The sequence below is a fragment of the Aristolochia californica genome, unplaced genomic scaffold, assembly GCF_029961685.1.
Source record: "Aristolochia californica isolate CCGP_79_NKW_82.1479 unplaced genomic scaffold, dmAriCali1.0.hap1 SCAF_1, whole genome shotgun sequence".
NCBI classification, from domain to species: domain Eukaryota; kingdom Viridiplantae; phylum Streptophyta; class Magnoliopsida; order Piperales; family Aristolochiaceae; genus Aristolochia; species Aristolochia californica.
In genome coordinates this window covers 57,482,544-57,497,182 of record NW_027181770.1, presented here as the reverse complement: position 1 = coordinate 57,497,182, position 14,639 = coordinate 57,482,544, and the positions used below count along the sequence as shown (strand labels likewise).

Sequence of the window (14,639 nt, the reverse complement as noted above, 5' to 3'; positions counted from 1 at the left end):
ACAAAAGACTTGTGATCCCTTAAATATTTTATTAGGGATTGAGCTAGCTAGAGAAATGCAAGATTTGTGTTATCACAATGAGTGTTTGTTATTGATATGCTAAAGGAATATGGATTACTAGGTGCAAAACCTGCAGGGACGCCTATGGAGATGAGTCATAATCTTCATGAAAACATTAGTGTTAAACTTAAGAATAAGACCATGTACAAGAGACTAGTGTAAACTTATTTATGCAACTGTTACACGTCCTAATGTATCATTTGTTGTAAGCATGGTCAATCAATTTTTGGAATGTCTACATAAGGTGAATCTAGAGGCAGCTCATAGCATATCGCGATACTTATAAGGAGAGTCGGGAAAAGGTTTATTATATGAGCCACATGGTTAGTTGGAGATTGAGGAATATTTAGATATAGATTATTTTTTTGATAGAATGTGTGAATTTATTAAAGAAAAGGTGAGAAAATACAATCTAGAAGGTGGGGACTCCCTCCACAATAAGGGTTTGGAGGGAACATCCCCATTTAGTATGTAATAAAGGGAGTAGATGCCGGAGATATCTTGGCAGACTTCCCATTGTTGCTAGGGGGTCTTGAATTTGACGCACCAATCAATGGCTACTTTGGAGTCCCCTTCGATGATAAGGGGACCCGAGAATCGGTCTTGGAATATTATAAGGCCTTGAAGTAGTCCAGCAAATTCCGTGGAGGTGGAATCGGATATACCCAAAGGCCCGACGAAGGAGAGAAGGAGGCCGTTGTTGTCATCATGAATTACTCCGCCGAATCCCATGGGCCCAGGCATGCAAAGGTGCCATTGAAGTTCAACTTGAGGTGACTGGGAGTAGGTGGAGACCGGACAATCATGTTTGGAGGACATGAGGGTCCCACCATAGCTGCAACCAAGCGCCAATTCCCCCGGATATTGGAGTTGCTAAGGTGGAGGAATTCTTTCTTCATAAGGAGCCAGGTGGAGACCGGGCCAACAATGTGTTCAGCAAGCACAGAGACTGTTGAGGATTTGGACTGGAATTTCCTTTTGTTTTTCTCCTTCTAAAGTGCCCAAGGAATGTGTCCCGCACAACTGGAGATTAACATTTTACTGAGCTTAGGGATTCAAGAGCTGGTGATGGGTTGGATGATGGATGAACACAAAATTGTATGTCGATTCTGTTTAGAAGGTTGGCCCAAATAGATTGGGAAAATTGGCAGTGAAGTAAGACGTGAATGGTAGATTCTAGAGTACTTTGGCAATAGGAGCCAGATGGGTCAGGGACATATGTCCCATGTCTGATCAAGGCATCAAAGATGAGGAATTTGTTTTTTTAGGCCACCAAATGAAGAATTTAGCTCAAGGGGGAGCAAGGAGAGACCAGGCCAGCATAGCTGGGTGGCGAGGCTGAGTGGAGCCTTTAGAGCAAGGAGTCCAGATAAGAGTGTTTGGTTTCTGATTTTAACATTATGCGAGGTCAAAATTGGATAAAAGATCTACTATTGGCCATTTTGTATTTGTTGGTGGAAATTTAATTAGTTGAAAAAACAAGAAAGAAAATGTGGTGGTTCGCTTTAATGCAAAAGTTGAATACTGAGCAATGACAAATATAGTTAGTGAATTGATATGGGTTAGATCTGTGTTAGAAGAGTTGAGTTTTCCAAACAAAGAGGTTGTGATGATGCATTGTGATAATCTGGCTGTCATCTTTATTGCTAGCAAATTTGTATTCCATGAATGAATGAAGCATGTATAAGTTGATTGTTACCTCATCCATGATTCAGTGATGAGTGGAGCAGTGGTCACTCCATATGTTCGATCTGCCAATCAGATTGGTGATCTATTCACCAAAGTCTTGGGCAAGAAAAAATTTGGGATTTTTATAACAAGCTAGAAGATCTTGATATATATGTTCTAGCTTGAGGGGGAGTGTTAGAATTCATGTAAGGGTTTTGTCACTTCACCTCTAGAAGCAGCAGTAAGTTAGACATCATGTTAGAGACATAAGGTTCAAGTTTGATATGATTCTGAGTTGTATTGAGTGAGTTCTGAGGGTTGAAGTAATGAGGGGTATTGTAGTAACTTTTGGACCCAATGAGTGCAGAGCTCATGCACTCTTCTCCTCTCTTTTCTCTCCATTCTTCTTGTTCTTTTCTCCTACTATTGTATATTTTTTAACATGCAAAGGAAGTTTTTATGGTTGAGGACTGATGATAAGTTTAGGTATCCCTCGGTGCTGTGGGGGAACGCTATGTGGAAGTGAGGATCATGGAGGTTTGGGGATCAGGAGGTTAAAATTTTCTAATCAGTCTTTTTTGTGCATATGCTTATGGCTTTTTATGTGCGACAAGGATTCTCTTTGGGGAATGGTTATATGCGAAAAATATTAGTATGATTTCTCTTCATGGCTGCCTTATGATTCTTATTCTCCATTTACTCATATTTGTGGAAGGATATATTTTGTCTCAAGGAGCCTTTTCAGCATAATATTTAATATCATGTTGATGATGCTAGATTGGCATGATTCTGGACTGATCTCTGGTTGGCTTGTGCTCCGCTTTCTTTGACTTTTAATGGCTGTTTAGTCTTGCAATGGATAGGATCATCTCTGTGTTTTCTTCAATGGTAGGCTCTGCAATGTTGAGAAGTTGGTGTCTTAATTTTCGCTGTGCTCTTTTTTATGCCGAAATTTCAAATCTCAGGGCCTTACTTCAGCTTCTAGACTTTGTTTTTATGCAAGGTCATGGTGTGGATTTGCCTATTTGATTGTTTGGGATCTTCAGGCCTCTACACTGCTGTTGCTTATTACAAGTATTTGGCTTGGCCTTCAGCTGCTACCAGCCGTTTGAATGTTTCTTTTGTTTGGAGGTATAAAGCTCCTCCTAAGGTTCTTCATTTTCTCTGGAGCACTGGTAATAGGAGGATCTTAACCTGTGAAGAGCTTGTTAAAACAGGACATGTAGTGCTGGCCAAGTTGAGGAAATGGCTCAGCATAATAACATTGTTCATTTAATCAACATGTATGACAATCTATTTTCAGGAGATTTGGAATGATTAATTTTTTTCCTGTCTTCAGTTGCTGATTTTATTTCCTTAGTTTACCACTGGTTATTTCTCTATTGAAGGCAGGAAGTTATGGCAATTGTCTATAACTGCTGTTTTTCCTTTGTCATCTATGGAAGGTGAGGAATGCCCTAACTTTTAGAGGAGTTCAATTTTCAGTTGGAGGAGTTATTGAGCGTGTTATTCTCTTGATACCTACATGGACTTTATGGCTATGACTTGTTTAACTCAGTTAATCAGTTTAGTTATTAGAAGTAACTGTTTCAATTTGATATTCTCCTGTAGTTCCTCTTCAGCTCCTATGCCTTCTTGCTCTTCAAGTTAAATTTTGACGGTAGTTTGCTTGGGAATCAAGGCCCAACAGAATTTGGAATTATTCGTGATCCTGCTGAGTTGATTCGGTTAGCTTTCTTTCTGTCTATTGGAGAGGCAGATGGCATTCAAGCTAAGATTTGAGCTTTTTTCCAATGCCTTAAGTTCTATGTTGAGCGGTTTTCCTATCCATTACTTGTAGAGGGTGATTATTTTGCTGTTATTTCATGGTTCATGAAATTCCTCTGTGGTGTCAGCGATATTTCTATGATGAAATTCATCACTTGGCATCTGGTTTAATTGGTACCTGGACTCTTTTTTTCTTTTTTCTTTTTCGGAGTCATTAGCAAAAGATGGTGTTTTATGATTCTGTATTTCTGTGGGAGATTCTATTCCCCTTCAAATTTGAATCCTGTATTGCTGTTGGAGATTCTATTCTCTTTGAGGTTTGAAGGCTGCCATCTCTTGATATTGTTGGATTTAGGATCCCATGATAATACCGTAGATAATCAGCACAAGAGAGAGAGGAAACCGAAGGTGAGGTGAAAGGAAGAAGAGGAACGATAGGAAGAAGAAAGAGAGAGGAGAACAGTGAGACGGAAGTTTAGAGGGAGTTTGAGATAGGAGGGAAGGAGGATTAGGTTAAGTGATGCGCCTAATCCTCCCCTTCAATGTGTATTTATAATAATGAGAAGAACAATAATTATATCAATACCCTTACCCTAAGAATGGAAGAAAAGGGACAAAAAAAGATAATTTACATCATGCCACTATACTTTGAGCTTATCTTCCAACAAATATTTTAATATATTCTACGCCATCTAAAAAAAATAAAGGCTCAATGCAAGTTCTTATACTAGGTTCTTGACCATTCTATATGCAAAGTGGGAATTATTCTATACAAATCCCATTGAATGGAGGCTACAAAAACTTTTAACATTTGAAGTCTTTTCTGAAGGAGTATTGTTACAAAGGCTTACTTGTTTTCAAGAAAAAAAAAACGAAAGCGTGAAAACTGGGTCAGTCCTACTTTTGCGACTTGTTGACAGCGATCCAGACTCATGGCTAGACTAGAAAGCTCCAGTTTATCCAGGTTCTAGATATTGTGGAAAACCAGAGAAGGGAGCAAACATTTTTATTTTTTCTTTTTTTATACTTTTTCTGCATCTTTTTTTAGAAATTCCTTCAGTTGTTTCAGGTATTCTGGACTGGCTGGGCTGGATGTGGACGTCCAACCAGCTGAATGCCTGTGTTGGGTTTTAAAGCATCAGTCTGTCCTTTTTAACATATCCTAGTGGAAGGAGAACTCTTCGATCCAACTATTAACCATAAATTTATTCTGACATACTACCTCACTTGCAGGTTCTTTACGAAGATTTGAGAAGCAAAACACATGCAAAATGGCGTTTAACTCATCCCGTTGGCTGATATCAATTAAAGCAGTGTATCTGCTCTGTACATTTACAGGGATGAAACAGTGAATGTGCTACTGCAACGCAACCACAATAATTGCAAAATATCTCATACAAAATGCGATTTATTCTTGGTTACAAGCCATAATATATTACAGGTCTGTCACGTCCTTTCATGTAATTACTTGAATTCTGTCTGATCCCATGATGCCAGCTGTATTTGTACTTCAGAATAATAGAATGTAAATATATCTTGATTCTGTGACTGATGAGTTTGAGACCCTACACAAGTTATGAAATGGAAGACATTTAAGCTTTGGGAATCAGTGCAAAAACTGAGGAGATGATGGGTTTGAGCATGTTGCGGAGATATGTGATGCTTTGTCTTCTCGAAGTCTTCCCCTCTGTCCCTGTGCCCTTTTGCCTTCCTGTGATGACCCTTGGAAGGTGTTGATTCTGTTGGGTCCATATTGGCGAGTCCCTACAGAGAGTCTCCTGGCTAAAGGGGCAACACTGCTGATGCTCATGTTTAGGCTAATATTTGAAAGACGGTGGTAGCTTGTTCCAAACAGATTCTCTTGTTCAATTACCATCTGACCTTGCATCTTTTTCTTTTCCTGTCCAAAAAGGCATTTCCTAAGTGAATGAAAGAAAGAATTATGTTTTTGCGTAACTCAAATATAAACAAACTTTTTGTTAAATATATTACCCTTTGTTTTTTTCTCTCCTCTTCCTTTTCCTGGCGCAACAAGTTATATTCTTCCAGCATTGCAAGGAGTGGGACCTAGATACAAAGGAAGAATGAAATCTTTTTTGAAGAGAGAATGACCTATTACTGTCAGACAAATAATTTACTAATAAACAACTGAGGTAGGATGTTAACATATATTTACTTAAAATGAGTGAAATTATGAATTAAGCTTCTGTTATGTTCTACATTTGCACCGAGAAGCATTTAGTTTTCTTGGCTGCTTTGTCGGGTATTTGTTTCTTGTTCTGTTGTTTTTTTCAGTCTCATTAATGCCAAATGATATGATGATGGTGATTAGAACTGTGAGAACATCAACTCAAGGGTATTTTGGTCATTTTACATGATCGGATATTTTATATTATGGCATTATCTTGTTCAGCATGGTGTATTTAGTCAGTCTAAAATTTTTTATATTCATAAGAAGAGTAGAATGAGAATTATAAGGGAATAAGTGTTTTCTATGTAAGAGGGGCTTGTTTGTGATTTCTATAATTATGACTTAAAACCTAATAAATATCATTAGGGGTCGTGCACAAATGCAGCACATTCAGAGCTTGTGCCTCTTTTCTCTCTTCTCTCTCTCTCTCTCTCTCTCTCTCTCTCTCTTTAGATTTTTCATACTTTTCACTTGGTATTAGAGCAGTAATCGTTGTTGGGAGTACATCATAGCCAGAAAACCTCTTTATCTGGACATCTTCACAAAATCAAGGTTTTTCAAATCTCCTCTGTGATTGGTTGGTAAAAATTCAAAATTTCTCTGTTTTCTTTTGCCCTAACCTTATGGTTACTAGTTCTATAATTTTTTAAAGGATTATTCATGCTTTGATTGTCCAAAAAGGGTTTTTTTTTAAGAGATCTTGGGATGTGCTTCAACTATTCCTAGACCTATGCTTTCATCATCAGTCTGCATGTTGATGTCAGTTCTAGTTGTCGTTTATTCTTGAAGGTTCTTCTATCTATTTGATATATGGTGTTGATTTAAGCATATCACTTGCGCACATCTCATCCTTGTTCTAACCTTAATTTTTACGAAGTACGGCCCACATATTGGAATTTGCAAAAGTATTTGGATATTGAAATTGAATATTTTTGGTGACTCTATATTACTCTATGGCTGATTTGGGAGAAGTTTATATACCATCTAGCGATATGGGTGACTAATGGTAAAAATGTAGTGTTTATGACATCTGAGAAGTTGGCAAGACCAAATTATCTTAATTAGGCCAGGTCAATGAGAATGTTCTTGAAGGGGAAGACAAAATATATCAGAGATGATCCACCAATCCCAATGACTGATAATTAGGAATCTAAAGACAACCAATTTATGACTTGGATTGTCTACAATATTGATTCAACATTTAAGAATCAAGTGATGCATTATGAAACAACAAAGGTTGTGGGTTTCTTTGGAGTATTTGTATGCTCAAAAGAGCAATTTATCTAGAGTTTATGAATTGTACACCAATTTCTTTGGTTTGAAAAGAGGTAACAAGGCTGTTACACAATTACAATGCATTTGTAGGACTCTGGCAGAAAATTAATGTATATCATCCATTCGCTACGAATGAGCAAGAATTATGAAAACAACAGCCAACTACTGGTGGCGAAGTTTCTTGATGGCTTAGGTGGGGAGTTTGACAACATTGAAGTACAAATCTTAGCACCAGAAGAGGTGCTCTCATTACCCACTGCTTTCAACAAAATTGTGGGGCAGAAACAACTTTGGTATCCTTAGAAGAAAAAGGAGGTATGGTGACGTATGTTGCTGCATTTAATACTTTGGGTCCTAGCCCTAGCCCAACAGACTCCTCTCGAGGTCGGATATGTTCTTGGCTAGGTAGAGAGAGATAGTTCAGGCACAGGTCGAGGTAGAGGTGATGGTAAGTCTGAGAGGAAGTGTGTCCATTGTGGATAAAATAACCACTACTTTGATATATGCTGGATAAAATTTGGAAAACCTGCCTTGGCAAAGTCTACCGGCCATGAGATTAGTGATACAATCTCAAAGCTTGTTGCTTTTGTCCCCTTAGGGGGAGCTGATGAGGTACAACAACTATTTCAGCAACAACAAAAGATTACGCAGCGTCTAGCTTAGTTATTAGTTGGTTCATTCTCAACATCTATGGTTCATGTTCCTACTCCTACTGCTACTCCGGCTACTTCAGGTATGTTTGCTCTTCATGTGTCCTCTTCTCATACTTGGGTTATTGATTCCGGAGCTATTGCTTGCATGTCAAATATGTCATCCTTGTTTTCTAACATGAAATAGTCATAACATATAATGCAAGTAAATTTAGTTGATGGGTCTGTTTCCTCAGTCTAGGGTCTTGGTACTGTTATTCTTGCATCGTTCATGTCTTCTCAATCTAGTTTACTAGTTCCTAAATCTGTTGTCAATGAGCTAATTAACTAAGTCTATGAATTGTTCTCTGACTTTTTATCCTACTCATTGTCTATTTTAGGACCTAGCAATGAAGAGGACGATTGGTTTCACTCGTGAGAGAGGTGGTTTGTATTATTTGGAGAGACACTTGCCAAATAATACACTACATGCACGTTATACATCTCTTACCCCATTCCAATGGCATTTGCAATTAGGTCATCCTTCACCGGAAAATCTGATTCAAGTCTTTCCAGAATTTCCTTCTAATCTTACACTTCAGTGCGAGTCATGTCAGATGGGCAAGCATCACTGGAGCTCCTTTCCAACCTCACAATCATAAGACAAGTCAACTATTTGAAGTTATTCATTCTGATTTTTGGAGTCCTTATCCTGTAACAAGTATGTTTGGCTTTAGGTACTTTATCTCATTTATTGATGATTTTAGTAGGTGTACTTGGGTCAAGGGAAGTCTGAAGATTTCGATATATTCAAAATCTTTTACAATGAAATAAAGAATTAATTTTCGACTTCTATCCATATTTTGCGTACTAACAATGGTCTTGAACCTAAGGCCATTTGGTCTAGTGGTATTCTGTTTACATTAGGTGCGTCAGGTCTTGACTTCGAATCGCGCCACGCCCCTCTAAAAAAAAACAATGGTCTTGAATTTATGAATCATAAGTTTGACAGTTTTTGTCAAAATCAAGGGATCATTCATCAAACCTCATGTGTGTTTACTGCACAACAAAATGGAGTTACAGAGCGTAAAAATCATTATCTACTAGAAATAGATCGCACTATGATGTTACATATGAAGGTTCCTAAGCACTTTTGGGGTGATGCAGTGCTTGTTGCATGCTACTTGATCAATAGGATGCCTTTATTTGTCCTTGAAGGTAAAATTCCCATTCAGATTTTGTTACCTTCAACTTCATTGTTCTCAATTTCACCTCTTGTCCTTGGATGTGTTTGTTTTACTTATGTTATGGGATCATCCAAATATAAGTTATTTCCTTGAGAAATTAAGTATATTTTTCTTGACTACTCTCGAACACAAAAGTGTTACATGTATTTTTGTCCATCTACTAGAAAAACTTTTGTATCCGCAGATGTCATAGTTTTTTAGTATACTCCTTTTTTGAGTCTACTACCATTGATTTACCTTCTTGTTCCCCAATTTTTGAGTCAATTATTCCCCCGTTGATTGATGCTTTTTTTGGACCTACGCAAAATACCACTATTAAGAAACCCTTGCAGGTATATCAATGTCGACAGGTGCAACCCCCTCCTCTCCCATGCAAGACCATGACTCATATTCGTCTCAGGATCCTAAGGTAAGTGATCTGCACCTACCCATTGGTTTAAGGAAAGGTGTTCGGAAAGGTACTCATCATCCGTTGTTCATTTTATTCATTTTGTTCATATGATCATTCGTCTGACAACTACAAAAAGTTTAAATTTTTTATCTCTACTTGCACTATTCTTTCTTCAGTGTAGGATGCTATGTCCTCTCCACAGTGGAAGCAAGCCATGGATGCTGAGATGGCTGCTTTGTTAGACTGAGGAACTTGGCAGTTATGTGAGTTACCTTTAGGTGCTATAGTGGTTGGTTGTAGATGGGTGTATACAGTCAAATACAAGGTTGTCGGCTCGATTGAGAGGTATAAAAGTCGTCTGGTAGCCAAAGGATATTCACAAACTTATGGTGCAAATGTGTTTGAAACTTTTTCTCCAGTTGCTCGATTATTTTCAATTTTCATTCTGGTATCTATTGTTGTTACTTACGATTGGCCCTTATGCTAGTTAGACAAAGAATGTTTTTCTGTATGGTGACCTAGAAGAAGAGATTCATAGTGAGCAACCTCTAGGGTAAGTTGCTCAAGTGGTGATGCACAAGGTATGCAAACTCAAGAAAGCAATCTATTGGCTGAAACAAAGACCTCATGCTTGGTTTGAAAATTTTAGGAACGTAGTGATGTCTATGGGCTTTTTTAGGAGCCACTGTGATCATTCACAGTTTGTCATGAAAAGGCCTTCGGGGATCATAGTTTTACTTGTATATATCGATGATGTTATATTGTTTGGCAGTGATACCCCTAGAATTGAAGAAGTTAAAAAGTTACTTGCTACTCACTTCCAGACCATAAGAGTTGGGAGCATTGAAATACTTCTTGGGCGTTGAAGTTGCAAGAAGCAGAGGACTGGTGCTATCTCAAAGAAAAGTATATAACTGATATGCTACATGAGTATGAGTTATTGGGAGCTAAACCGATAGATACTCCGATGGAAGTTGGACTCAATCTACACGATGACCAAAGTGTAGAACTGAATGATAAAACATTGTATAGGAGATTGGTTGGGAATTTCACATATGCCATAGTTACACACCCAAATATATCTTTTTGCAATAAATGTAGTAAGCTAGTTTATGGAACACTTATGGAAGATTGATCTTGAAGCAGCTCAGAGGGTCTTGAACTATCTCAAGGGAGCACCAGGGAAAGGTCTTTTCTTTAAAATAATGGCCACTTGAAAATTGAGCCTTCTCCGATGTTGATTATGTTGGGTCAAAGATAGACAAAAAATTAACTATGGGCTACTGTGTTTTTCTGGGTGGCAACTTAATCAGTTGGAAAAACAAGAAACAAAATGTTGTAGCTAGATCCACCACATAAGCGGAATACAGGGCCATGACACATACTGTTAGCGAGCTCATGTGGGCGAGATCTGTCTCTACGGAGTTAGACTTCGATCAAAGTGAAGTCATGACTATGTTCTATGATAACCAGGCCGCTATTCAGCTGATCAACTAGGAGATGTCTTCACCAAGACATTAGGAAAGCGTAAATTTATGAGTTTTTGTGACAAGCTAGGCCTCATGGATATATATGCTCCAACTTGAAGGGGAGGGTGAGAAAGTCAGCTCAATGGTATTTTGGTCATTTTACATGATCGGATATTTTATATTGTGGCACTATCTTTTTCAGTATGTTTGATTTATTCATAGGAAGAGTAGAATGAGAGTTATAAGAGAAGAAGTGTTTTCTATGTAAGAGGGGCATTTTTTGTGATTTCAGTAATTTGTAACTTAAAACCTAATAAATAGCAACACAGCTCATTCAGAGCTTGTGCCTCTTTTCTCTCTTCTTTCTTTCTCTCTCCTTGTCTTTCTCTCTCTAAAATTTTCATACTTTTCACAAGAACAATGACTTTCATCTTAAAACCCAAATCAATTCAAAGAGGGAATTCTTCGTTTTTTCATTTTGCTTTTATCTTTCTGTGTGGTGTTGACAATTTGGGTACTGTGTCCATAAAACTATTTGGTCCACTGTTTGGCTTATTTTATTTTCTCTTTGTTTTATGTTGTATTAATTGGACATTTGATTTTAATTGTTGAGTAATCTTCTATGTGAATATTGTACTCTTTATTTTCAGCTACATTTATCTTCCTAGAAAAATGTGGTCACAGTCTATGGTACAAAAAACATTGTGGATAGATTTTGTCACAGAGTCAGTTTAAGGTAACTAGTGGTCAGGGGAAATTCTTATGGATGTCTGTGTACAAAACTAACCTCATCGTACAAGAATACCTTCTTCCTTTCTTCCTCCCAGCTCTTAGTCTTTGCTGTCAGTGAATCCACTAAAGCTGCATCATGTCATGCCAGATACATGTTATATGTATATCAAAATTTATGTTCTTCTCATATCAATTAATGTACAAGTGTTATAATCAATCCTATTTAGGCTTACCAGGGATTCGGCTGACTGTTACCCTGGCCCGTTCTGCACGTTTCAAGTTCTTGTGTGCTCCTCTGCTGACTGAGTACCGATTTTCATCCTGTGAATGACAACAAGATTAAATTATACATGAGTTAACAGGAAACTTGTGTTGTACATGATTAAATAATATAAGTTCACCCTCATATATTCTTCCAACCAACGCTCCTCATCACATGAAACCATCCACTTCTCCACTTTCTCCATTATATCCTTCCTACTTGACGCCTCTTCTCTTGCTTTAGATATCTGTTCATCCATGCTCGCTAGTAAATCTTCATGGTCAATCTCCCCTGCACCACGTGCAAATAAGTTTGAAGTATTATCCAAAGAATGAATTTGGGAAGAAACTATGGCCAGGGCATGCCCAAAGCAAGTGGTATCACCTGAATTTATGAGATTAATTATATTATCCATCTCTGATTGCGTCGGTATTTCCATATGTGATTTCTTGCATATCTCCTCAAGTTGTGCCTTTTTCTTAAGGAAGAGCTCCTTCATTTTACTTGCTTTTAGTTGATCAAGTCTCTGTACTTCAGCTTCAGCCTATACAGGTCTCACATATGATGTCAAGATGGAAATATTTTAAAGCACTATTACCTACTATTTTGACTCTAAATATCATAGCCAATCCATAATCTTGGAGTAAAATAAGATATGATCACGTGATCAGGTGCCGTTTAACCTTCTTATTATTTGTGTTTGTGTGTGTAAGAGCATATAAGAAAAGAAAAAAGTAGCTTGTAACCTCGTGAATGATATCAGGAGCGAGGCTTCCAGGTTTTGATATTTCAGAAGCAGAAATGGATGTGAAGTCTGTGATGTGAGAGAACGATCTACGCTCCTCAGAAGATGTATCCATGAGACACCAGAGGTTAGTCAGTGCTTTCCCAAGTTTGTGAAGCTGGAAAGAAACAAAATGAACTGTCACATTGATTGTTTTGGACAATTTGTATGCTTTGGTAAACTTAGTCCCACAGCCAGTTGGTTGGTTTGAAGATTGTTGCCACTTTGAGGTTACTACTTGTAGCAAATATTCAAGCATAAATTTGATCATTACCTTCTCCAAACGCTTCTGCTTCTCTTCTTTCAGAGATTCCACTGTATCATCTAATCTTGACAATATAACATCACTTATGTTCTTTGATTTCTGTTTACATGAGACATCTAAGCTTGGGTGGACGTCAACTATTATTTTGGAAGGATCCATCCCCATTGTAGCAGACAGAGAATGAATTGTCCTCAAGTAGTCTTCGACTTTTTGCAGCCTCTTGTTCTACCTCAGAAAATGAAGAAAAATAGGTAAAAAGTAAAATGTTGAATAAATATCTCTATCCATGGATGCATGAGCTACTGCCTTGCATTTTTATATTACCTTCTCTCTATGAAGCCTTTGAAGCTCAGATCTGTACTCGTCAAGTTTCTTCAGGGATAGATCATTTTCATTCACAGTAACATCCATTAGGAGAGCATCTGAGTTGCCTTCTATCTCTGCAGATATTTTCTGAATTTGTGTCTGAACTTCTAGGAACTGGTTAACCCTCTCTTCCTTTCTTAGCTGCATTTCTCTCAGTGCAGGTGTGATTGAATCAAGCTGCTCTTTAAGTGTGCCAGCCATTTTTTCTGGCTGTTTTGGGGAGAAAAATATTCAAAATTCGTAAGTTAGAAGGTCAAAATAGGAGATAGACCAGTTAATAAAATTAAAACAGTTGTAAGGTGCAAACTCACACGGCATGGGAAAGATCTTTCTCCAAGTGACACCAGAAGATGAGTGTACTCGGCCTCTGAATCTGCTAGAGTTTGATGGAGCCTAGCTCTAGAGATGTTTGCACTGTCCACTTTTCTTCTGTAAACATCTAGGCACTCTTGTTCGAGTTCCAAGAGGTATTTCTCTCTTTCAAATTGATCTTGGCCAATTTCGTCCCAGATCAGCTGATTCAATTGACATAGATTACAATCTCTTAGATGCTGAACAAATAGAAATTGTGGAACATTTGAAATAAGGTAGACTCAATACTTCAGAGCCCAGTAGGTTCAGTACTTAATTAAATCAACCCTACCTTGAGTTCTTGGAGCAGATAACCACAAGATGTCTCCAGCAGTGTTAAGCTTGGCATTTTTGGTGGCATCTCAAATGAACCCATTTGATCAACTGATGCTGTCTCAGACACTCAGTATTAGGACGGGTGGTGGAATTCAGAACCTCAAAGTTCTAAAAGTTGAAACACAAGTAACTCGAATGCAAGGGAGAATGACAATCTCCACTAGTGGAAGGGGCTAAAGGAGAAGTGAGTTTTGCTTGGAAAACAAGACTGACAAATATTGGTGATGCTTTCCACTGAACCAATTTGAAGCTTTCTGAAGAAGGGTAGAGGGTTCTTAAGCCATTTGGGGCCCTTTCCCTCCAGATATCATTGGAATTAGAATACAGAAGATCAGCAGCTTTCCCTTTTTACCTTTTAGCTTTATCTGAATCAATAGAACCTAAAATTTCTGTAACTGCTATTTAGATGAGTGTGGAGTTACTGGTGCAGATCTACCTAAAATTGGGTCTTGACCTCGAAGTAAAGAAACGAGAAGCTTTTGGCATATTAATCTAGATTCTACACGTGTATGGTGGTCCACTGCAACAAAGGATTGGCCGGCAACACATTTTCATCTCTTGGTGATGGACCCATCTATGCACATGATGGCAAGCTGACTTCGTCTGTCTGTCCTGAACAACTCTGTACCCCTTGGTGGGAAGACAGATGGCCTTGGTTGGCATAAAGAACCGGTGGCTTGGGCTTGAAATCTTTCCCAGAAAATCCATTTTATATAAGAGCGAGCATTGTAGGTACAGCGATTGTGCTTTTTCGTAAATAAGGCTGCTATTATAATATTATCAGGAGAAGAAAAAAATCGTAATCCAGAATAAGACCCATCACCATTTTCATGTTCAGAGTACAAT

General features: G+C 38.0%; 2 protein-coding genes across 5 annotated transcripts in view; one reads left to right on the top strand and one right to left on the bottom strand.

Moving 5' to 3' along the window:
* The window catches only part of LOC137952514 (uncharacterized), a 55,193-nt gene extending 42,657 nt beyond the window's left edge, over positions 1-12,536 (top strand). The window contains exon 20 of one of the 3 annotated variants that reach the window (XM_068799610.1): positions 12,455-12,536. In XM_068799610.1, coding sequence (XP_068655711.1) covers positions 12,455-12,502 — 48 coding nt within the window. In that variant the 3' untranslated portion in view covers positions 12,503-12,536. Of the gene's footprint in view, positions 1-2,731; positions 4,693-4,728; positions 4,820-12,454 lie in introns of those variants that run through there. The other 2 variants (XM_068799604.1, XM_068799591.1) reach the window with 2 other exon arrangements.
* On the bottom strand, positions 5,084-14,021 carry LOC137952544 (65-kDa microtubule-associated protein 8). Of its 2 annotated transcripts, XM_068799635.1 has the most exons (11): positions 13,750-14,021; positions 13,418-13,621; positions 13,065-13,316; positions 12,750-12,965; positions 12,438-12,593; positions 12,076-12,235; positions 11,831-11,982; positions 11,663-11,750; positions 11,485-11,558; positions 5,488-5,562; positions 5,084-5,395 (listed from the first exon to the last, which is right to left on the bottom strand). In XM_068799635.1, the coding sequence occupies exons 1-11, from the start codon at positions 13,831-13,833 to the stop codon at positions 5,102-5,104; spliced, it is 1,755 nt and encodes a 584-aa protein (XP_068655736.1). In that variant the 5' UTR covers positions 13,834-14,021; the 3' UTR covers positions 5,084-5,101. The 2 variants fall into 2 exon arrangements, with proteins under 2 accessions (XP_068655736.1, XP_068655730.1); XM_068799629.1 differs by having other exon boundaries at positions 11,831-12,235.
* Between the last annotated feature and the right edge of the window lie 618 nt (positions 14,022-14,639).